Source organism: Haemaphysalis longicornis, unplaced genomic scaffold (assembly GCF_048455015.1).
Source record: "Haemaphysalis longicornis isolate Haplotype H1 unplaced genomic scaffold, Haemaphysalis longicornis Haplotype H1 scaffold_7, whole genome shotgun sequence".
Lineage (NCBI taxonomy): Eukaryota > Metazoa > Arthropoda > Arachnida > Ixodida > Ixodidae > Haemaphysalis > Haemaphysalis longicornis.
Genome location: NW_027526422.1, coordinates 131809549 through 131833462, shown reverse-complemented (window position 1 = coordinate 131833462; position 23914 = coordinate 131809549). Strand labels below are relative to the sequence as shown.

Sequence of the window (23914 nt, the reverse complement as noted above, 5' to 3'; positions counted from 1 at the left end):
TGTTGTGTGGATGAGGAGGTAAAGTTTCACTGGCGAAGAAGAAGCGAGGCACGTGACGTCAGACAAGGACAGACTCTATTCACGGGACAGAATTAGAAAAATACACAAATTAGAAAACTACACAAATTAACTAGGAGCTAATCTAATCCAAGGAATATATGTCCGCCAAGACAATGTTCTTAACTAAAAAAAAGTTCCCGCTCACGGCTGGCAGTACTTGGTGGCAAGGAGCTGTGGCGGTACACTTGACTGGTGTGATGTCTGCAGGCGCTGTCCCCTTGACGTTGGCGCTGTCCGCCGCAAAGTCGGGTCCCGTGCGCTAGCCTCGGGGCTCTGCCGCGGTGCCCTTGTCAATGCCGGTGCTGCGACTGTGAGCGCTTCGGCCCGGGTGCTCCGTGGCCAGTCTCGGCTAAGCTGCCTCGATGTCCGCGGGGAAGATGCGGCTCGCAACGTAGGTTCCCCGAACGTCTCGGGCTCGTAACGGAGGTTCCCCGAACGTTCTCGTCCGGCAGGTCGCTCCTCGAACCTCGTTCCTCCCGCTCTCATGACCCGATCCTCCGGCTTTTTTCTTCCTCTTTCTCTCCCGCGCCCTTCTTCGGCCTCCGCCCACACCTCGTCGTCTTCGCTTTTACCTGCCGACCCCTGTCCGGTGAGCAGCGCCTCCTCACAGTTGCCCTCATCGGAAGAAGTGTTTTGGGGGAAAACACTTCCGGTGAGCAGTTGGTGGACTGGTACCAGTCCCTGGTGGTACGGTTCTGTTGGCCGACGCGCACTTCACTTGCAGTCACTAATAACACTACTACACTTCCACGTTCGACACTCACTTTGATCACTATCACACTACATAGGAATGACTCAAAATGCACAGAAACACTTAAATTACACAGAAATGCTGACAAACAACAGTTCTAGAACCGGGACCGTTCCATGCCCTCATTGAAGGTGGCTCCAGTAGTCCGTATCCACATTACTAGTGTAAGACTTAAAACGCAGAATTCACTCAGTTCTGACTAGAAAAGGCTCAAGCCTAGCATCGTTGTATACATACGACGAGCAATATTCCGACAGGGCAAAAACTGATGATACACCAGTTATTGGCATTGCGCAAAACAGTTCTGGTTCAACCTCATGTCACGAAAGCTAAGAAGTCGTTTCACGTCCTCGTGCACGTCTCGTCTATAATATTCTGTCTTAACTGTGGATTCGGTCTTTTGGGTACCTTTGCGACACGCCAACAACCTCTCCCATTCGAATCGATTGGGTTGTTTTCGATGTGGCTTAGGCAAGACCAAGTGGTTAAGCCTTTCCCCGGAAGGTAGTTTGCGTCCCCCGAAGAAGTCTTTGCGTGTTGTCAAGGATCTTGCCACTGGTCGAGGCTTCGCGATGAATTGCTTCCGGCTAACGTCAAAGCGATTTTCCATCCCATTCGTTGGTTGTTCTTTGAACGATTTCACCTGATCAGGTTTACCACAGCATTACGTTATAGTTTTCTCGGTTTACACGAATATTCTCGTACGTTATTTGCTTTGCTTGACACATTTTAACGAGAATGTTCTGCCACGCAGGACTACAATGGGTGAATATAAATAATGCTGGATACACAAAATCTTTGAACTCACCTTTCCCACAGAATAAAGCCGTTGTCATTGATCGTTGGCACTGTGCGTTGCGGATTCAGCTAAAAGAGAAGACCCAGAAGAAAATGAGTCGTAAAATGTTCGAAGATTCCCGACAATTCCTTTCTGACCCCTTCATAGCTACACCACGTACATACCATTCACGCAAGTTATAGGATCCAAGTCGGCACGGATATTTATCTTTTCTCCCCGGATATTTTGCGATTGTTGTTGTAAAATCTTTTATTCAAAAAGGAAGGTAGGAGGCCATGCGAGGGAGCTTGGAACGGGGGCCGAAGGAAGGTCTACGGATCCAAGGGGTTTGTACGGCATGAGTAAATGGTTGTCGGGAGGCGCAGCGTGAGTGCTTTTACAGGAGGTGTTTTCAGCACTGAATGGTTAATTCACTGGTGTTTATTCCCTGGTGTTTAATGGTTCATTCACCATCCGAATACGAACAGGGAGTCACACCACTTCTCCCGTGTCCCTGTGGTCTGCTTTGCGTTGCATACTGCTAGCTTTCCTCTGTGCATAATTTCAACGAGTCACTCATTCCAGATTATAAATATGTTTCTCCGAGCATCCCGTGTGCTAAATTTTTAAACATTTTCGTGCAGTTTGTACTGATTTGTATGCTCTGTTGTTGTTGTTACAGCTTTCATTGGCTAGAATGGCTTTAGGCTACGGATGGAGGAGGTAGTAGGTGGTATGGAACATTGCAGCCAGTGGTCGCTTTAGAGACCGGAGGATGGTTTCACAGAGATTTGCGAAAGGAGCTCGAGGAGGCAAAAAAGGCGATGTTGATGGCCGGACCTGGCGTAGGAGTAGACCCACGCTATATACTGCTCGTGCTAGACCTTTTTTAACGGAAAAAATTGCGATGAGGGTGAATATGTTCGTTTCTGAATTACGTGGGTCGATAGGGCTAGCAGGCTTTGCTGTATATGTTGGATTCATGCTGATACGAGAAGAAAGAGTGAACCATTGTTCAGAGCGCCATGCTTCTACATTACCCGCGAAAAGGAAGAGGAAGCAGAGTGTATCGACTAGCGCGTAGATTTGCTCGTGGGCTGTCATGGCCGCCCTACAAATACACCGATTCACCTGCAACCACAATTTGTCCAATTTGTTGTGCCCCCCCCCCCCCCCCCCCCTTCCCCGACACTATTGCATTGCGTTGTAGAAATGCTGTTTTGATATTTGTATCGTGTTTGCGGCTAATTGTATTAGTATACGTTTAAGTCTTCTGTGTCATCTACGCTCTTGGCTCGTAGCTTTAATTTGGTACCCGCCGCGGTGGCTCAGTGGCTAAGGCGTTGTGCTGCTGAGCACGAGGACGCGGGTTCGATTCCCGGCCGCGGCGGCCGCTTTTCTTATGGAGGCGAAAAGCAAAAACGCCCGTGTGTACGAGATTTTGGCGCACGTTAAAGATCCCCCGGTGGTCAAAATTAATCCGGAGCTCTTTACCACGGCGCGCCTCATCGCCTGCGGTGTGTCGGCGCGTTAAACCTTACAACCAATTAATTTAATTAGGTGTCTATTATTCTCCTAATTTCACAACGCTTCTTGTAATTACACACTGTTGTATACCACCCATACTGCCTTCACATAATACATTCAGTGGAGGGCGTTAGGCGTTTTTATAAGCGGAGCTGTTGAAGCTAGAGCTTGGTCCGGTGGCATTAGCACAAAAAATGCCAAGAAAAAAAGGGCCCATCTCCCCGCGAGGGGGACTCGAGTAAATGCGTCGCATAGGGGGTGGGTGTATTGCGTTAACGTTTAGTGTTTGGGGAGTTGGTGGTAGTGAATGCGTTGTATCAGCAGCTTCTTGACGTAGTTTGAATGAGTCAAGGATATAAGGCGCGTTCGTAGCCTTCCATTCTGTGTCGGCTTTGTGGCGCAGTGGGTAGAGCACCATGTACCTTGCGTTCCGCCCGCAGGGTCGTGGGATCGAAACCAGGCGCCGGTAAGTATTATTTTTTTATATAGTGTAGGGGGAGGGGTGCGGACCTGTTGTTGAGAGTGAGGAGGGCAGCGTGATGCGGGAGAGGAGGAGTGGGGGAGAGGGCGCACCTGGAACGGTTGTTGCGGACGCCGAGGCACGCCGACAACGCCGGGTGACATCGTGAGTTAAAGAAATCCTCTGCATTAAAAAAAAAAAAAACTCCGACGCGAGCCGCCCGGCACGAACGCCATGCCGAGCCTCGCAGAACATCGCGCAGCTGCGTAAGCGGAGCCAAGCTTCGCCTATACCTATGACGTCACTGCGCCGACGCGGCGACAGTCGTCGCGTCGGCGACCCACAGCGCCTCGTGACTCCGCCGCGAGCACATTTTAGACTGCCGCAAAACATGGGTCGACCGAATAAGTGTAGATGTGACTCCCCAGGAACAAGCAGCAAAGCGTGAACTCCGCCGGGTCGCTGTTCGAAAACATATGAGACGGCTACGATCCAATCTCCTGGAATTCGCTGTCGGTGCGGGGGAGCGACAGAAACGGCGGGTAAACTTGGCCTCAGCCCGCGAGACTTAGCCTAGCCTAGCAAGAACATCGGAAAAGCTAACAAAACTTAGCAAAACCGGAAGAAACTAGGTGAATTCCCTCAGCTCCGTTGTATCTTCAGCCTTGCACCCTTAGTGCAAGCTGCGCTTTTTTTTTTTTGAATAAATGAAATGATCTATTGAAACGAAGCTTGTCAGGTTTTTGTTCCTTGGGTTAAAGCAAAATATTTTTTGTAGTTTTGATAACTTGAAAAAGTGAAAAGAGGTCATGTGAGTAAAACCTTCCTTTATGGTTTCCAGTTGACGATGGACATTCGTAGGTGAAGACTTTTGCTTGCTGAAACCCCAGACCGTAAATCCACAACTACAAAATTTTAAACAAGCCGCAGAAGACTTCAAATGCCATAATTCAAATATGGCGGCAAGGAAAATTTAGGGCGGTGGCTTCTCATGAAGTTGCTGGAAAGAAATTAGAATTACCCAGTTTGCTGCGACGGAGCCACTTCACCGAATTCTGTAAAAAGTTTAAAAATTACTCGGTGCTAAAACAGGGTCGGAGAAGAAACACGTACACACAACACAGTGCCGAACTTCGTACTAGATTTTATTGAAAAAAAAGACGCTGCTTGTATACTCAAAAAACTAAAATACTAAAAACATAGTGACGTCAAAGTGCATCACGTTTCTATAAAGGTTACTGCTTTATCTGACAGCGATATGGACGGAGTACTAACACAGTTATCCCCTGCCTGTCTGATAAAATGAGCTTCAATAATTTCGCGCTCAAGCTTTGCGCTTTCTCTCCTCAAAAAACTGTGTGCAATCGAGCAGGGGGCTACACTTGCAGGTTTTGCAGGGCTCGGCCACCAGCATTATTTACAATTGTCCAGTTGTGCTCCTTCTCCCTCTCATTGAAACACCTTCCAGTTTGTCCTATGTACTATCGGCCGAAAAAGTAAACGGAACACCGCTCAGGCAGCCGGAGCGGCTGCTGCGGCGCACAGCGGCGCTGTTATCTTGCTGCGCTCGCTGATCACGACGAGAGTGCCACCAGTGACGCCGAACTTCCCCTCACCCGTGCGCGGGTACTTGTCACGCTTGATAAATTTCTAGTGCAGCGTTCGCCTTTAATCATCGCCTCCTGTATTCTTTAATCCAGCACTTTAATAGCTTTTCTGGGGCACTGAAAACGGTATTCACACCGTACCTTTGCGCCACTTTCTTTACATTATGGGACACTGTGTAGATGCGGTGTGACATGCGCCTTTTTCTCATTCGCCCTTTCTTGTTCGTCAGGACTTTCTTTTCACCTCATACTCTGGAAAAGAGCTTCACACACGCTCGGAATCACAAAAGAAGGGAACAGGGCCTGGCTTACCCTCGAAATGTGGTCGTGGAAACTGGCCCCCACTTTGTGAATGCACGATTTTTTCAAGGCTCCCTGAATACACGTCATCGCCACACCCCTTTTTACTAGTTTTGAGTGCGCACTGTTGAAGGGGAGAAGCTGTTTCTGTGCTTTTCGGAGTGTACTGCCAACATAGTGTGCCTCCTGTGAACGAAAGCTGCAAATCCAGGAAGCGGATTTCATTCTTACATGTCTCCAACAGACGGTTCTTAGTCGAAGGCCACTACGAATTCACTAAATTTAGCTTCAGTCAGCTAGACCCATCGAGCTGAAGGGCGGTTAGGATGCGGGCTTACTTTCCGTTCTGCAGTCCCTGGGCTTGATGTTGCAGTGAGACCAAAAGTTACTCAAAGTTCTTACTTCCTTACATTCATTTTTATTGCACCATCGGCCAGTTCGTGCCACATATGTGGCTTACGATGCGGGGCATTGTATTACGCGCGGAACACTTTAGGGGCATGGCTTGTCGTCGTAGCTCGTTCTTGGTGACAGCGTCACACACCCAAATAAAGGCTTCAAAACGAAAACAGATTCTCCTGATCGGGATTGAACCAGGGTTCCTCGCTTTACGAAGCTGTAATGTCTATCCCACTGCGCCCCAGAGTCGTCGCGCTGCGTCGTTACCACGGACGCTACCGTTCGTAGGCCTCAAATAAGTACGCTATTATATAAAATAAGAAAAGCATAATTAATTAACGAATAACTACCCCTAATTGATTAGAACTCAATTCAGCGTCTCTTCATAGGCCCTTTCAACTACTTCGGCACCCTCTCTTGACTACTTTCACTATCAACTCCAGGCTGATAGTTACACTAGTCCCGGGAGGTTGCCACAGCTTCTCTTTGCGGGAGAGTAGGAACAACGCCGCTTGTATTAGGTAATGTTCAGTAGTCGGCGTTCGTTACTAAATGTACGAACATTGGAAGAAAATAAACACAAGGTACTGACAAGAATAACACGAGGGAATCAATAAGAAATTACTTCCCCGCACTTCCGACCGCTTTCACGTTGAGTAAAACTGCTTCAATTTTTTTCAGCCTGCTCAGTCAAGTATTGTTTTCGCAATATTATTTCTGAAGGGGGGGATAATTTGTTGGTTGCAACTGGCTGCATGAATCTCTGTCCGCAAGGAATTAGAGATCAAAGGGGACATGTGTCTGTTGGTATATACGGCACCTTTTCGTAATTACTGTGGCAATTTAAAGTTATAGTGCACGCGCGCATGCGACACGTTGAGGAATCGGGGTTATAGCTACGAAGGCGTTATACAAACCTTCAGTCACACCAGAATTTACGATGCCTCTAGCAGCAGCGCCTCACGCAACACCTCGCGCCATACTTCACTTGTATCTAAAAACAAATCTTTCATCAACTTCTAGCTGGTTTTATTTTCTCTGCGAACCCTTTTTTTTGTTTCTCCACTAATCTGTCTGCATACTTCGAGTTCCATCCATCGGTGGCCATTCGGTCCCTCAGATTGCCCTGTTTTTGTGGCATTCAGCGTTCCATGGCCCGCCCAAGTACACTATCTTCTCTGAATTAGAGTATCTGCGTAAGTGAACTAAGCTAATGTAAGCTAAAAAAACGAGTTTTCTACGTAAGCTTGTTGTCTAAATCGGTACTGGTCTCCCTTGAAGAGAAATACAAACAGACGTACAGATTGAAAGAGTGGTAACTGCTGTCGTGCTTTACGACTGAACTTCACACTACAGGCATATACCTTCCCAAATTCGGGGCTCAGCTGGTCCTTAGCGGCCAAGTCGATGTTGCGCAAGGTCAATTCGATGCCAAGTTTCTTTGCCACAACCCTGACGAAGGTGCAGGGCGGGCTGCCAACGGCGTTGTACAGCTCGACGACCATATCTGTCCCCTGAAGGCGATTGTTGAAGCAGACAGCGCCTGCAGAAAAAGGGGATTTGTTATACGCAGGGCGTTGCACGTAAGTGTAGCACCGCGATTTTAAGGAAGCTATGAGAGAAGCCTGAACGCTATGCGCCTGAGATTTGCCCGGTCAGGCGGTTGTGAAATTCAGTGTTTTTCTGCAACTATGATCCAACTGGTATAAATAAATTAGCTAAGTACGGTATAATTTGGGCGTTGTTTACAACAATGGATGCCAGTGAAATCCAAAATTACTCGCCTACACAAGCCCATACCATGGGTAAAGTTTGTAAAGGGAATACAATCTACAGTGGATTCTTTAACTTCATTCTGAAAATATCAAAAAAGTTTAGTAAGATAGTACCCTCGCTGAACTCAAACTGTTTGGAGCAGTTATGTGCCCCGCCCCCTCCAATGGCTGACCCCTAAATGCAATAGCGCTCCACATCATTGCACGCGCCTTTCGTCAGTGGAGAGAGAGAGAGAGAGAGAGAGAGAGAGAGAGAGAGAGAGAGAGAGAGAGAGAGAGAGAGAGAGAGAGAGAGAGAGAGAGAGAGAGAGAGAGCAAAACTTTTACTGAGCAGTCATATGCGTGGGGATAGCTTCTTAGTCCAGAAGTCCAAGCGTCGTCTTTGCACGGTCAGCCCTCTCCGTCAGCATGATCTGGTCGGCGAGGTGTGCGCTGGACAGCGCTGTATCCCACTGCTCGAGGTTGGAGCTAGGGAAAGGTGGTGGCAAGTGTGGGTTTTGGCTACATTCCCAGACTACGTGGTATAGGGAGCCTGATTTTCCACAGAACTTGGATTGAGGTGGATGCTGATTGGGGAATTGCATATGGAGCCGGACTGGGTGAGGGAACGCGTTTCATTGAAGTTAGCGAAGTGTCGAACCTTGTTTTTTACTTAATTGTGGGTGTGGTGGTGGATACACTCCCCGTTCTAGCCGGTAATGCTGGGTAATGTTACGGTAAGTCCCAACAGGGGTGGGGTCAGGTTCTCCTTCCAGGGCCTGGTGGGCGAGTGCGCAGGCCGTCGCGTGGGCGAATTCGTTGCCCGCGAGGGAGGAGTGTGCCGGCGCCCAGACTATCGTGACGTGCCGTTTCGGGGGGTTTGTGCTCAGGATGCGGTATGCTGCGGGGGTCACCGATCCAAAAGTAAATCTTCTGCAGGCCTGCTGCGAGTCAGAAATTATTGTCGTTGCCTTGGTCTGGGTTATGGCAAGCGCTATGGCCACTTCTTCTGCTTCTTAAGGATTACTTTTGGGGATGGTTGCGCTGGTGAGGCATTAGTCTCTCGATGTTACTACTGCCACCATTGCTCCCTTATGGTTACTGCTTGCTGCGTCGGTGTAAACCGTCCCTTCATCTTTACCGTAAATCTTTTCTAGAGCTTCGGCCCTGACCTGTCTTCTGCCCACATGAAGTTCTGGGTGCATATTGCGGGGGATTGGCTTAATGTGTATGCGCTGCCTCATATCTTGCGTAAGAGCTCGGAGTTGTAGCTGCCCTTGAGGCGTCCGCTGAAGTTTCATCAAGAGTTTTCTTCCTGCAAGTGTGAGTTCGAATCTCAATTTTTGGCTGGAGAGGTGTATTTCAATTAATGCTGATGCGGTGTTGTGAATGCCTAATTTGAGTAATCGAGCAGTGGAAGCGCGCGTGGGGATTCCCAGTGATTTAACAGCTATGTGCATTCAGTCGCATGTTTGGGGGGGGGGGGGACATGTGCCACCAGAAGCCACATTTGGCATTTCTATCATCATCATTCTCCTTATGACTGGGCCTCAAAACTCGTAAGATTACATACTTTAAAAACGAAAACCTTTTTTGGGATATCCAAACGCGAAAATTCCAATCTCCCTGTGTGTCACTCCAATGAACCACGATCCTTAAACATGGGATATTTATAGGATAGGAATTTTACTGGGTAAGAGCAATACAGAATGAAAAGTGTGCAATTAAATTGAGAAATATACAGGAGGGGGTAATATTGAGGAGGTTATACAGGACTGGGGCCACACAGGGTTAGGTGTCTGAGGTAGTATACAGCAGTCGTTTAGAATAGTCATACAAAAGACCGTTATAGAGGTTGTGGATCACTGTTCGATATAGGAGCAACGATCCCTTCAAAAGCTGGTTTATTGGACTGGAACAGACAGCATGTGTATCTCCTTGTTGGCGCGTTCTGCTAGCCCGGACCCAAACAATGCATCAGCGAGTTCCATGACAACCCAGCCATGTGCTAATAGTATACCAACACGAAAGGGAACACTCATTTAGTGAACTAATAAAAGAATTTGGGTAAGAAACAAGGAACTCGATTGTGTGAAACGCGTCATTTGTAAGAACCCCTTTTTTCCCTGAAAAATTATGTTGAGCAGCCAGAACGGTTGTTCAGTTGATTTGAATTCAATTCGATGATGTTCTATTAATCAGAACAAAAAATGTACGGTGTTGTATACGGGAAGAGGTCCCAAAGTCGGAGACCACGGCGTGACGTCCCACAATACTACCATTAGCAAATAAATGGTACATATACCAAAGAATGATTCTAGTAAAACTCTGAAATGAGTTACAGTCAAGCATATAATGCGGAACACAGATTGCACTTTAACGCTAAAGAAGGCGAAGCAAACAAAACGAAACTAAATTGGCTGAACATGGAGACGTCAGCTATTCCAGGAAGAATCAGCGCTAGACGCACTTTCGTCAAGTGAGGGAAACCCCTTCATTCGTAAGCAACGAAAAATGCATCATTATTATCATCATCATCTTTATTTCAAGATCAACAACTACAAAAGTTCCCGATGCTGGAGGCACAATCAAAAAGCCGTGGCTCGGCTTGACTGGGAGAGTGCCCCCCTAGACGTGGCAAAACACACAACTAAGTAAAAAGTAGCAAACGCATGAGTCACATAAATGCGTGTAAATTTCGCAAAACTATACAAATTACACACAACTAAGTAAATTTCACACAACAGTTCAAATAAGCGTACTATGTAGATACACAGAAGTACACCAGCACATTCACTTTTATATCATACAAAAAATAAACAGTCAGCAACACTCAATCTGCGCGTAAGTTTGCGCAAACAAAGAAAAGAATGACGAAGAAAGGAAAACGATTATGAACCTGGAATTGTTTAAAAATGTTATTAAACTTTGTTACTGAACACCTGACGTGTTCAGTAATTGAGGAAGCTGGTGACGCCACATCTGGAAGCCGTAATTGGTGCGTCTGTGGGGGACATTCCAAACACCAGTATTACGCGTAGGGTAGTTCTTCTTTTTAAAATTTTTAAAAGCACAGCGTGTATACCGTAAATACAGTTTTAGCATTTGGCAATAAGAGCTGTTATGTAAGGCGAAACGTGTACAGGTTTGAAATGAAAATTCCTTAGCAGTAATAACACACAACCAACTTGCACGAAGGAGCGGTGGCAAACTACGATTAGAATGACTACAAGGAATGATTCGTGGCTTAATTCTTGATATGCCGCAAGCTGGGCAGATGCGTTAGGTATGTATTGCTGCAAGACGATATGCAGAAACTATTGCGACTGCGAATGAAAGCACAATTCAGTGAGATTGAGTTGTAAAGTTTAAATATAGACGAAAATACCCGCGTTCCATATGCAAATTTTGGTAAACAAGGCAAGATGTTTTTGAAACTTATCGAACTAAACACCTAAAAATGTTGTACGATGCAAAAAAGGCACTTGATTTTTATTTAGGCGTACGGCAGAGTTTTTCTAGATTATTTGGTGCTGAGATCTAAAATGACAACTGTGGATTTCGCTGAATCAATGATTAAGATGTCCCGGCAGCAAGTAACGAATCTATTCACATCAGCGTTAAGCTTCATTGCAAGCGGTTCTAGTTTCGTATCAGTTGTCAATATAGTGGTATCGCCAGCATAAAATAGACTAGTTTGAAAGTTGTGACATTGTAGGAGATTATTGATAAAATACCAAATATAAAAGGGGTCAAAAATGATCTTTGCGTTACCCCTATATCAGTTATTTTGTGTTCAGAATATGTAGCACAAATTCACACAGTTTGCTTTCTGCCTGCCGGGTAAATAGGTTTCTATCAGGGCACAAGCACGACACGGTACACGAAGTGCCATTACTTTTCCCTCAAAGCGTTATGGTAAAGAAAGCCGGAAGCTTAAAGAGGTCAATAAACAGCGCACCAACCTGATAACCAGCGCCAATGGACCCTTTAACTTTATCTGTTGGAAATGCTTAAAAATAATTTGACCGATTTTATCTCCGAGCCGTATACTTTCGTTGCCTAAAAACTAAGGCTGCGAACTGCTGAGAAAATGTACCACGTACCTATATGTGGGGCCCTTGAATGACGAGACCACGGTCGTGCGAAAGAATAAAGGTTCTGCAGAAATGTGCACTTCACTACTACTACATTTTTATGAGAGTTCGCAAATGTGATCTGTATAATACAGGTTTCCGGCGGTGCCGGCTTCATCCTGCCCCACTAAAAAGCAGTAAAAAATCGCAAAAGCTTTGGCAGCGACGTTTGCGACGAAACACGGCATGAGTTGGCATCCGAAACAGCTGTTGACGCCCAACAACCTTGACTTGGTGCGCGGGATATCCGTTCGCGAACAGGGCCCGACTGTACAGCCGCTGAGATACGTTCTTATACGAAGAATTTTTTACCTCCAACACCACGATTTCGGTGCGTGCCAGTGTCGAAATGCGTGCCAACACACGCACGCATACGCACACACACACACACACACACACGCACGCACGCTCACGGACACACACACGCACTCACGCACGCACACGCGCACACGTATGCACACGTACTCACGCACGCAGAAGCCCGCACACACGCATGCAAACACGCACACGCACGCACACACATGGACACACGCACACGCTCGCACACGCACACTCACGCACGCACACACCCATGCACACGCACGCACACACACGCACGCAGCGCACACGCGCGAATGGACACGCACACGAACACACACATGCACATGAGCGCACACATGCACGCACATACACACGCACACGCACGCACGCACACGCACGCACTAGTACGTGTACGCACATGCACACGAAAATTTGCGTCTTCATAACAATTATGACGACCCCATCCCCACTACGCATTGGCGGCGTTAGTTCACAGTGATTTCGAATTTCCAATAATTCTAAGCAACTACAAAAAAGCTTCAACGTACTACAAGTTTCTCTGAATTATTGCGAGCTATTTTGAGAAACTTTGTGTAAGTTTGCGAGTAAATATGTGCGATCACATTGCTTCACATGTAACAGGAATTATGGGGGATGAATTATGCCTACACACACCTTCTTTCTGATCAGTCGTATCAGGTAGATTCCTAAGCACCATCTGTTAGCGCCTCAGCCCGATTGGGCCTGGTTACTGCGACGGTCGTAAAGAAAACATTATTTCGTTTATGGCAATCCTTGCATGAGCGTATCTACACCTGTGTGGCGCTAGTAGCAAGCTGAGAAACCGTTCCCACTCAACAGCGTGTCTACTAAACGTGCTCCCACTGGATATAACACCTCCCTCTCGTGCTGGCGTCCCTAAGAAATTTGCAAAAAAAAAAAAATGCATGCGGAATATCCAATCAATCAATGAAGTAATATTTTGTGTATCGTCATCGGAGGTCCCGCCTTGGAGGCCTTGGGACCTCCGTTTGCATTACAACCCATATGTAAATATGTATCCATCACATAATAAAAATTGATTTGAAATTGGATTGAAATAAATAAATAAATGAATTAATCAATCAATCAACCAATTTTATTTCTTTCTAAAAATTATACACATGGGTTATTATATAGGTGGTATTCGTTGAAAAGTTTAGCTGTCAATTCCTTCGCTTGGCAACGCTGGAAACGGACACAGACATGGCCGATGCACCCGCCGCGCTGGCTCAGTGGCTAAGGCGTTGCGCTGCTGAGCACGAGGTCGCGGGTTCATTCCCGGTCGCGGCGGCCGCTTTTCTGATGAAGGCTAAAAGCAAAAACGCCCGTGTGTACGAGATTTCGGCGCACGTTAAAGATCCCCAGGTGGTCAAAATTAATCCGGAGCCCTCCACTACGGCGCGCCTCATCGCCTGCGTTGCGTCGGCGCGTTAAACCCCACAATCAAATCATGGCCGATGCGCCACGGACATGGCGCGGCTTGGGTAGCCACACGGTGGTAGCCACCATAGCTTGGGCACTGCGCCCGCATGCCAAAGAAAAAAAAAAAACACCGGCGTGCGTCGTCTGCTCCGTTTCAACTCGATTCTCAACGATGGCGTCACCAGAGATGTTATTAATCGCACTCACAATGGACTCGAGGCAGTACTTTGCGTTTGGTGAGGTATAGTTTGTGACGTGCAACACAGTAATGTGCTTAGCACGGACAGCCCGCGGAGCCCGACGTAACCTGCAGTGGCGGCGCACTCACACGGTGGCCTGCTTGTGCGCGTCGCCAGTGAATACAAGCAATACGAGAGAGTTCCCAACGTCAGGGACTGTAGCGGGACTTCCCGTACGCAATAACGTAGATTATATTGAATTAATGCGGCAGAGGACAAATAACCCAGCAGGATATCTAAATGAAAGATGTACAACAGTCCATAGGTGATGGTACATGTTGACAGTAACTATACAGATTCACGTTAGAAAACCGGTGATAGCAGAAGATTGGAACCGTTCTTGGATATGGATGAAGTGGGGAAATGAGGGAGCAGTTTAGTTCTTTCTCGAGTGTGTTTAATTTGTTGGAAGCTTTAATTGAGGGTGGCATAGAATTCTATAGAGAGGTTGCCGAGAAATGCACTGTTTGTTTGCCATAGTTATTTTTCACTCTCGGCCAAATGAAGTTGTTCTTTGAAGTAAAATCTCGTGGCGTTATTACAAGAGTGGTGGCCGAAAAAGAGAAACTGGGTATCTGATTATTAAGCGCTTCACACATAAAAATACCTCGGTTTTTATTGACGCGGTTGGAAACACCGAGTACATGATTTGCATGGAGCATTGAATAAGCATTTCCGGTATGCGAACTAGAGATTATTCCAACAGTTTGATTTTGTATTGTTGGTATTCGTGCAAGGTGAGGGGCTTATGTGTTTCCCCAGCGTGATATGCAGTATGTAATCTGCGAATGAATTAATGAGGAGTATAGTGACTTGCTTTTTGAATGACTGAAGTAAGGTGTTGCTTTAATAAGAATGCGAATGCCATAAGCCATTTTTCTATGTTAGCAATGTGATGATGTATACTCTACGTTACAGTTGAATAGGGCGCCTAAGAATGAAGAGCGTTCACTAGCAAGAATCTCCTAGTTATTAATATAAAGCGATGGTGTGGATGCTACGCCCTTTTGCCCTTATGTACTATGCACTATGCACATCTCTCGCGAAGTGGGCCGCGCTAGCAGGCGCTAGAACCGGTGAAAATTGGCTTCGCGAACTCGGCGTCTACGGCGCGAACTCGGCGTCTGTGCTTCTCACTTCAGGCGCGAACGCACGTGAACTGGCAAGTAGAAGAGCAGGCGAGACATCCCGCCACGAACGCTGGCCAGAGTGTTCTCGAAGGTCGAGCTCGCCAACTCCAGGCGCTCCTCACGAGGCGCACGATCACGTGAGCTCGGTATTTTTTCTTTGTGTTTTTTGGTAACTCCCTACGGCGCGACTAAAAGCTTAAACAGCCCTGGTGTTAAAAACGAACTAAAATGTCGAAACGGGGATACCAAAAGGAAATTGACTTCCTTCTGTAGGCAAATTTAAGCATTCTGCGAGTTGTCGAGGAGCTGGGCAAGGACGATAGCAGGGATGGTGGGTTGGTAAGTTGTAGAATTAGGGTACAGCTCAGAAGTGAGAAAGCGTGAAACTAGTGCAAAAGAAAAATAAATCTGTCTTACTAAATAAGTAAGACAAAGTGCGCTGAAGTTTGGAAAAACGCTTCAGAAGAAATTTGTGGTCATGGCCAAATAGAAAGAAAGCGAACGTATACCGAATGAAAACCCGACTAACATGATCGTAGATTTAGCAGTAGACGTGGGAGTGGGAGAATATGGACAAAAAAAAAAACGGAAAAACTACCTCAGACAACCAAGAGACTCATTGAAAACCGAAGTAAAAAGGTGGTGTCAGAAAAGAGTGAATCGAGTTGGTTGAGTAGCCAACATTGATTAATAGAAGCGAGATCTCGGACATGCGCGCCTACTATGTGGAAGCACATAAGAAACCGAAGGCGGGAGTTTAAAGGGCCATGCAGACAATATACAAGTTCGTTCCATTCGAAAGATTTGGTGTTTAATAGTGCCCTTTGCACTTGTCCGGCAGAAAACAATGTTTTATTCAAGAAGGAATTAAACATTTTAAATCACAATTTTAATTCTCCCTAATAATCGTGTATATGGGACGTCAGCGATGCCAGGAATATGCTTAAGTGCTGCTGCGGGCGATGAAACGTCTTTTTGTTTGCCGTGTCCTTTCACAGATGGCGCAAGAATGCCGTCAAGAGGCAGCTGTCCACATTTGCTCTGTTTCAGACCGGATTGCACGTGCTTTAATGTTATAGTTGAAAGTAATCGTTCGTGAAAATTTGGGTATGCTCGACAAACGGGGTCACGTAAGTGGCGATGTCGCTTATGCCAGTTAGCCACTGTCGTGTGAGACAAGCCCAATGCGCCGGACGCATGTGCAGCTTCGGCTGTCAAAGTGCGCGCCCTACTTGCCAGTCAGTCGCCAGTCCCATTCACGCCATGTCATTTTTTAACTGTTGTTTTGTCTATCTAACTGCTGGCTTCCCAATGTCTCACGTTCAGCTCACTGCATTGTAATCATCCCCATCTTGCGAAGCAAACACTGAGGCTAGCAGAGCGCACCTCTCCAGCCCAGATTAAAGAGTTCAAGTGTACGTATGTGCGGATGTGTATATACTCTTTTTAAATTTACTAGCGCAAATCTTGTGTTGATGTTTTTTGCTGCAAACGCATTTGTATATGGGCCTCCACTAGCTTCGGCTATTGGCCCAACATTTTCTTGCCTGTTTATGTACCATTTCAACAAAATCAACTCAAACTCAAACTCTCTGTGTTTCTTTCTAAACCAGGCAAATGAGAAATGGGCATGGTATAGTAAGCTCCTTTATATGTCAATATATTACTAAAAAAGCCTTTTATTCTGTTTGCAGAGAGTAGACGAGGCATTCGTGGGTCCCTTGAAGGACATATAGAATGAATGTACGGGCATGATAAGGCCCCAGAAGAAAAGGAGGATATTTTATTTTAGTAACTGCTCCATAAAAGGGGCACCACCTCATCAAAATTACACCCAGTTTGCTTAAAGGTGGTAGTAAAGAAGTTTCACTAGAAAGGTCAGAAATGCAAGTAAACAAAGAATACTTGAGGCACTTAGGATTCACGGACAACATCGTCTTGTGGAGCGCTACGGGAGACGAGCTGCAAAAGATTCTTCAAGTACCGTACTCAGACAGCATTGCCTTATAAATAAAGTTATACATATGGGAAAAACCGAAATAATGTTAAAAGGGCGTGCAGAAAGGGCCCCTTTCCGTGGAGATGGCGCTCTAGTAGAGGCCTCGATGAGCGCGTTGTGAGTGCTGACCGAAACGACCACAGTGAGAGCAAGCGTAGAATAATTATGCGTTAGAGAACATGAAGAGAATACAAAAATAATGAACAAAACAACATTTCTGTCACTAAAAGGAAAGATTTACAACCACGGCGTACTTCTCCCGGAGATGACAACTTTAGTATATATTTCTCAAGGAATGGAAGCCGTTTTCAGAAGTTTGACTGTTCAGATCAAGCTGCGTAATTTGAAGGCCAAGCTTCGGAAAAAATTTGTAGTAGTCTCAAAAGTCAGCTTTACCTCTTTTTAACAAAGCTTGTGGAAATTATAAAATGACGTCGGGACGGCCTGAGCTGTTTATGGGTTAAGAATCCGCTAATGAAGCGAGAGCTCTACATACGAAGCTGGACCCGGCGGCAGGCTGCGCCTGCGCAAACGAGGCTGGAAACTGATCCTTCACTCTCGGACACCATGTGCTCCGCCAGAAGTTGCCTGTAATATTGAGGGGCATCTGATCTCCGCCAGAACAGTTTCCAAAAGCGGGTCTGCCCCTGAGAATGTGCCGCCAAACGACAAGGAAAGGCTTGAAACTGTGAAGTTCAACGTAGATAATACTGCATTATTTAATTAGTACAATGCCCGCATTTCTTTAGGCCCTCATAACACAGGCTGCCGGTATAGGACAACTTGAAAAGGTGACTGATATCCTGTAAGTCGCATTGGCATGGAAGACCTATCGTCACTTGTGGCTTGTCTTAAAGGGGCTATGAAAGCAAAATCCAAGTTTTGTTAGTAGAAAGACTGCATTAACCCAATACAGTAAAAACTCGTTTATTCGAACCCAAAAGGAACGGCGTCTCAGTTTGCAGCAAAGAAAGTCCGAACTAGTGAAAGTGAAGAATAACGAGACACTGCAACTTGGAAGCCACAAAGCATGGCAACACGTTGATGCTTGAAAAAGCCTGTAATTGCAACCGCCAGGCCTTTTTCCCCTAAAGGCGACAGTAAGCACTTTTGGCTCTAACAAATGAATACAGAGGGAAACTTTCTCTCCGCCTTCCTGAAAACTGGGGCAAGGACGGGCTACGGTATTTGATCCGGCCGTGACTTTTGAGCGTACGGCCGCACTATGCTTCGTGCTCGTTCTCCTGGGGGTGATTGGCAGCGACATGTTAGCCGCTTCTGACCTGTGATATGATGCCCACATGTGTCCGCGCAGCACACACAACGATGCGCTCGCGCCCTCATCGCACGACTTGCAAAGAATGTGTCTTTCATGACATCGCCGTGTGGGGAATTGTATTAGTTTTACCACATTTTGCCTTCTCCGTTCTAAACATCCTCGTATGAAGGCACAGGGCGCGCTACTCTGGCCGTGTGCCCAGACGCTAACCTGACGCTAAGGCGTCAGGTTAAGGGCGCGAAGTTTGAATTATCCGTGGCGGAGCCAACTCGGGATGGAATTAACGGGTTTCTTTATACATGGACTTCCATACCTGCCAGGTTCACATGGATGGCATTACTGAGATCTGCTGGGGACGGGGGGAGTGTAAGGGATAGAAGAAAGTGTAGCAACCGAACGGAATAATTTACATACATTTTTAATTTAGTTACAACATAGCAGGAACTGAACTGTTCCTTCAAAACTACTGGTAAGCCAGCGACCAGCTGCTAAATCTTCGACGAGGCTGGCGCCGCACTTTTCAAGAAATCCTGGGAATACTGTCGAGCGCAACAATGTTCGTTTACGCCACACTTCGTCAAAAGAACGCGGCTGTGGGTTGGGTTTGACATGGATGCTCGGAACAGGGTGACATTTTTCTTCACTTGCTGAACTGCCCCTCGCATTCAGCATTTCTGTGGTACTAGTGGAAAACTCAACTTTCGCACATGGCCGACTCTACTTTTTAAGCTCTTCACTGAAAAGCTGCAACAATGTCAGTTGGTGTAGGATTGGATTGGGTTGTCAGGTAGCTCCGGCGCACTGTGGACAGACTAGGAGAAACATTCGGCCAAACACGGGTGCGTATTCGAGAGATTTTCGTTGCGGTCGTATGATCGTAAAAGCCATAATAATGCAGGAGTCTCCCGGCCCATTCGGGAGACTCCAGCGCTTGTGTTGTACATCCCTCCGTCTTTCCTCCTGTTTTTTTTTTTTTGCGCGCTGTGTGTGTTTCTTTCAGGGACGTGTTCATGCGATTGGCGGCCGCCCTCCGGAATCCCTGACAAGATGCGGTTGTAGTTGTGTCTCAAGTTTCTGAGTTACCAATTTTTTGAGCTTTCACATATATTTTTATTTGCGCCAGAATAACGGTGATTCTGAGGAGTTTCACAATCTATAGTGAAGAATTAGGCGAATTGACTTTTCTGCCTTTGTGCGTTTCATCATTCCTGACGTTGATATTCGTGAGAAACCGTTGGGGCGGTGAGCCAATAAGCGTTGAAGCTTCTTTCAAGCTAGTTCAATGGCATGCACCGCATGCACACCAAAAATCGTTGCTGTTGCGTAAGTATGGTTTTCCCCAAAAATGGCACACATTTGAGCATCGGTTTCTCAGCAGCGACATTTGTCAGCTGGTTTATTGCATACGGCTATTTCGTTCTCGACATGTTTTTTTTTTTTTTTTAATGGGCGGCCGCAGACGGTTCATTACGTAAAAAAAATGCCCATTGGTGGGGATTTCGAGGCGGATTAAAGATACCATGGTTAAATTGGTCAGGGTGCTTCCACGAAGAAGAGCACCATAGCTAAAATGTAGCTTCGGTGCACAGAACCTGAATTCTATTTTGTTTTGCGGTGTCTGTGGATGAGTACGAAGAGAGCAAATTGTTTCTCGTGGCATCGCTAGATCTATTGGGGCCCTGTTCACCATAGCGCAGGAGACCAGAGAAGATCGTTAACCGATCTTAAAGTAGTAACACTGGTTGTGCGGTCGCGACGCAACAGTCAAGGAGAACGACATCGTACGTTTTGAAATCCGAAACAGCATTCAGAATCAGTACCCGCTTAAAACAGGCACGTTTATTACCGATCTATAACACATTCGCACCAACACCCTAGAAAGTCAACAATATCAACTATGAAAAACACCGCGCAACGTGTTATTGCGTTATTTTTGCTGACGTGTGAACAAAATAACATGCATAAATTCAGGGGGCCAATAGAGTAGCTGGCAATAAATGCGGTCTTTTCACGGAGAAAAAAAAATCACGTGCTTGCGGTGAATTCCAGTGAAGAGCGCTTGCATGCTTGCAGTTCAAGAGCTACGCGTCAGATGTCGCCACCTGTCCGTGTGAGTAGCCTAGCGGTAAATCCATCTACCGCAGCTGCGCTTATCCGTGTTCGTCCCGCAACCTCGCAGTTGCCTTGGGTAGCAAGTAAACATCTAACGGGTGCTCGCTGGAGCTGACAAGAAAATGCCATGAAAAGATTCAACATTTTTTTATAGCGGACGCAGCGTTTATCTGCGTAGCGGGCAGAAAACGAAACCGCAAAGCGCATGGAGTGCTGCTGTTTGTGTATCAACCAACTAAAAGGGTAGGGAGCGGGTAGCCAAGTTCGTGTTCACTACGACCGGGCACTACGCTCCACCACCTGCGACAGCGCGTGATTATGATGCCTATTCTGCATTTTAAAGGTAATCTTGAGAGCAATGAACAATATTCAAGTTGTGCAAACAGGATGCATGGTTAAAAACGTGTGACCGGCGACCAAAGCCTGAGTGAAGGAGGATGTTTTTTAAATTTTTTGGTCGGCGATCCCAAGTTTTTAACTATGAAAGATCTACTATCCACCAGACGGAGATCGTGCAAAAAAGATCTTTTTGACTCTCTCCACAACACCCAGTAACAACGACAACAAAAAAAAATCGCAATTTCTCACCATCCGATATGGAGAAACGGAGCAATTATCTCCTTCAGAAAAAGAAACATGATATGAAATGCGCTGTGCGGGATTCCGGTTTTTATCAAGGTATAAAACGGAAAAATCTCTGACGTTTTTCTTTCCGACAAGCTCGACGTTTAATTTTGAAAAGTAGCTACAGCGCGAATAGAAACAAGGACACAGAAAGACGACTGGACGACCGCTGACTCCCTACGGAATTCAATACGAGAAACATTGCACCTTAAAAGTACTCTTCATGTCAACACCAGTAAAATATATAAAAAAAAACAGAAAACAGACGTATAATCTCTGGTATCACACCACCAAATCAACATGTGTCCACGCATTCGGCACAATCTACACACACAGACACCACATTAAGTCATGCCCGAAATACAGCACGTGTTCGAAAGGAAATCTATTTCTTTTTTGGACAACGCGATTGACACCCGACTTAGACATTTACTGCCGTGCCTCCCAATTTCGTGTGCTTCAATTATTTCTCGCGAAGTTTGGTTTCCGCATTGTGTCCTTGTTTCTATCCGCGCTGTAGCTATTTTTCAAAATGAACTACCAACTCGCCCAACAGTACACTTTGTTGACGTTCAAGCTGGTTGGCAAACCCCTATCGTTTCCCAAGTGGCATCCTGCTGGTACGATGTTCTTTCATCCTTTTCAATGACATTTTCATTCAATCCACGGGCAAAACAGACATTGCTGTACGTGCAGGAAACATCCGCGCGTGCATGTGTGAACTTAATCATAGCCCAAAATTCAACGGGCTGCAAGGTATGCGTGCGGTAAATGCAATATTTCGGAATACCTTCGCATGCCACTAATGTACTTACAACACGATGTCGTCGTTCACCCGGGGAGCTATTCGAGAAGGCCCGAGCTATCTCGTTCCGGAGTTTCCAGCTGCTCAAGTGAAAAAAGTAGTCATCCGATAATCCTCGAGCGAAACCGGCGGAATTGCGCGGAGCACGCTAGGTATTATTAGCGCGCCCAGTTGAGGCCACGCACCTTAAAAAAGCACGGCGTGTACAAACGCTCTAACAAACGTGCGCGTGCAGCGCCGTCTAGAATCTAGTTGTCATATGCACTCCGTTGCGCACAGCAGGTAACCCCGCTATTGCGTTTGAAACTCCGGCCTGTCCCCAGACTTTTTTCAAAGCTCCGCACTCTACAGCGACGCAGGGCGGCTCCGATTTTCTTGGTGTTGTGTTCTTCCACTGAATTGTGTTTGCTACGTGGTTTGAGGGTGGCTCCGGTGCAGCTCAGCGCAAGCCCAAACCATGTAAGCGAAGGAGTTCACTGTAGCGAAAGACCGCGCCCTTCTCCCGGCTCTAGAACGTGGCTGACTCTGTTTACGCGCGGACTGCATGTACATCAGTAATCGTCCCACTTCAGCGTATCATGAGCGTGTTTTAACATTGACGGGTGCGTTTTGAATGTTGAAGTCGTGTTATCTGTCATAGATTGTGTTCTCACTGAGTATGAAGACGGCAGCCGTAAGAAAATCTTGTCGCCATGGCCGCTCCTATCGTTCCGACTAGAACAAACTCTTCGTTCAGACCGAACACCCCCGCAGCTTTAACTGCCGGTGGCCTTTGGACTTCGTTCATTCATTGTTTGGTTGCAAGCTTTGTTACTGGAGCGTGAAATCCAAGTGACATCATGGCTGCGACGCTAAGCCACCGGCGAAGTCGGCGCCATGTTTGGGTGGGGCTTCGGCCGCTGCACCGCGCCCGCGAATGGGCTGGATGTGTTTGATTGACACGAGAACTCGGAAGAAAGTCGGGATTTGTAATGCACGGCCGTGTTGAACTCGTGAGGCTCGTGATGGCGGCTGCTTCGGCGGGGTTCATTGTTCGCGGTTACCGTAGCAGGCATACAGTCGAACACGGATATATCGAACTCCAAGGGGATCGCAAAATAGTTCGATATATGAAAAATTCGATATAAAAAATATGTGCTCTGAGACCTCACCTATGGCGAACGATCACTTACAGATGGGCGCATTCAAGTATGACAACTCATTCCGCACTCACGACGCAGCAGGACGCTTTATTTCCGTGAAAAAAAATTCGTCCTGGAAATGAAATTACAGACGTTGGTCTCAATCTTCTCGAGGCCGTCCAGGTGCGACAGCCCAGTTCCTTCCATGTCGCCGCAACAACAGCGAATCAAGCTGAACGCAGCGGCCACTTCACCCGCGGAGTACGATCGTGTAGCCGCCTCCTCGTCCGGACGATCTTCACCACTCGAGCTATCGGCCTGGGTTCCTACGACCGCAGCTACAATATCCTCGTCACCGAGGCTCGAAACAGCCTGAACATTGGTGTCAGTGTTTACGAAGCCGTCGGCAGACACTCCGGCTGGAACAGCAGCCGGGAAGAGGCACGACAACTCACGAAACGTGTCGCCCATGCACTCGTCATCGTCGTCGCCGTCTTCGCAAGCTTCGGAAAGTTCGGCGGTCACAAAGCCTGCCCTCCGGAAGCAGTTGGCCATGGTCTCCTTCTTCACGCCGTTCCAAGCGCTTGTCATCATATGTATGGCTCCCAGCAGGTCAACCTTAAGCTCGGTGCCTACTCGGAGGTTCATCAAAAGCCTATTATCCTGTACCCGACCTTCGCCGTGCCTGCGCATTCCTCCACATCCTCCTCAACCTCAATCGGGGGTGCAGCAACCGCCGAAGAGCACCTACCAGCTCCCGCGGCGTTCGATATACCCGCTGTCGGCAAAAATACGGTTCGATATAAACGTACGAATTCCTATACTTTTACACAGAATTTTCAAGGGGATAATTTATGAGTTCGATATAGACAATAATTCGATATACCCGTGTTCGATATATCCGTGTTCGACTGTATTTCTATCCCGACACATCTTTTTCTTTAGCGGAGGAGGAATTTCGAGCTCGTTTTTGTCTCTCCATACGTACTGTGCGTTGGCTGCGATCGACCCCTCTGGCGATCGACCCCTTTGCGACGGCTTCAAGGCAGCTTTCGCCAGATGACCGCCG

The 23914-nt window shown here is 46.9% G+C and overlaps 1 protein-coding gene and 1 long non-coding RNA gene across 3 annotated transcripts in view; one reads left to right on the top strand and one right to left on the bottom strand.

Moving 5' to 3' along the window:
* LOC144146996 (glutathione S-transferase 1-1-like) overlaps positions 1-21876 on the bottom strand; it is a 44436-nt gene extending 22560 nt beyond the window's left edge. The window contains exons 1-3 of one of the 2 annotated variants that reach the window (XM_077678996.1): positions 21735-21876; positions 7247-7425; positions 1620-1678 (exon numbers count right to left, since the gene is read on the bottom strand). In XM_077678996.1, the coding sequence (XP_077535122.1) occupies positions 1620-1678; positions 7247-7387 (200 nt within the window). In that variant the 5' untranslated portion in view covers positions 7388-7425; positions 21735-21876. Of the gene's footprint in view, positions 1-1619; positions 1679-7246; positions 7426-11742; positions 11818-21734 lie in introns of those variants that run through there. The other variant, XM_077678997.1, reaches the window with a different exon arrangement.
* Positions 1-23914, top strand: part of LOC144145135 (uncharacterized) — a 104557-nt gene that overhangs the window by 63998 nt on the left and 16645 nt on the right. The gene's annotated exons all lie outside the window — the stretch shown is intronic.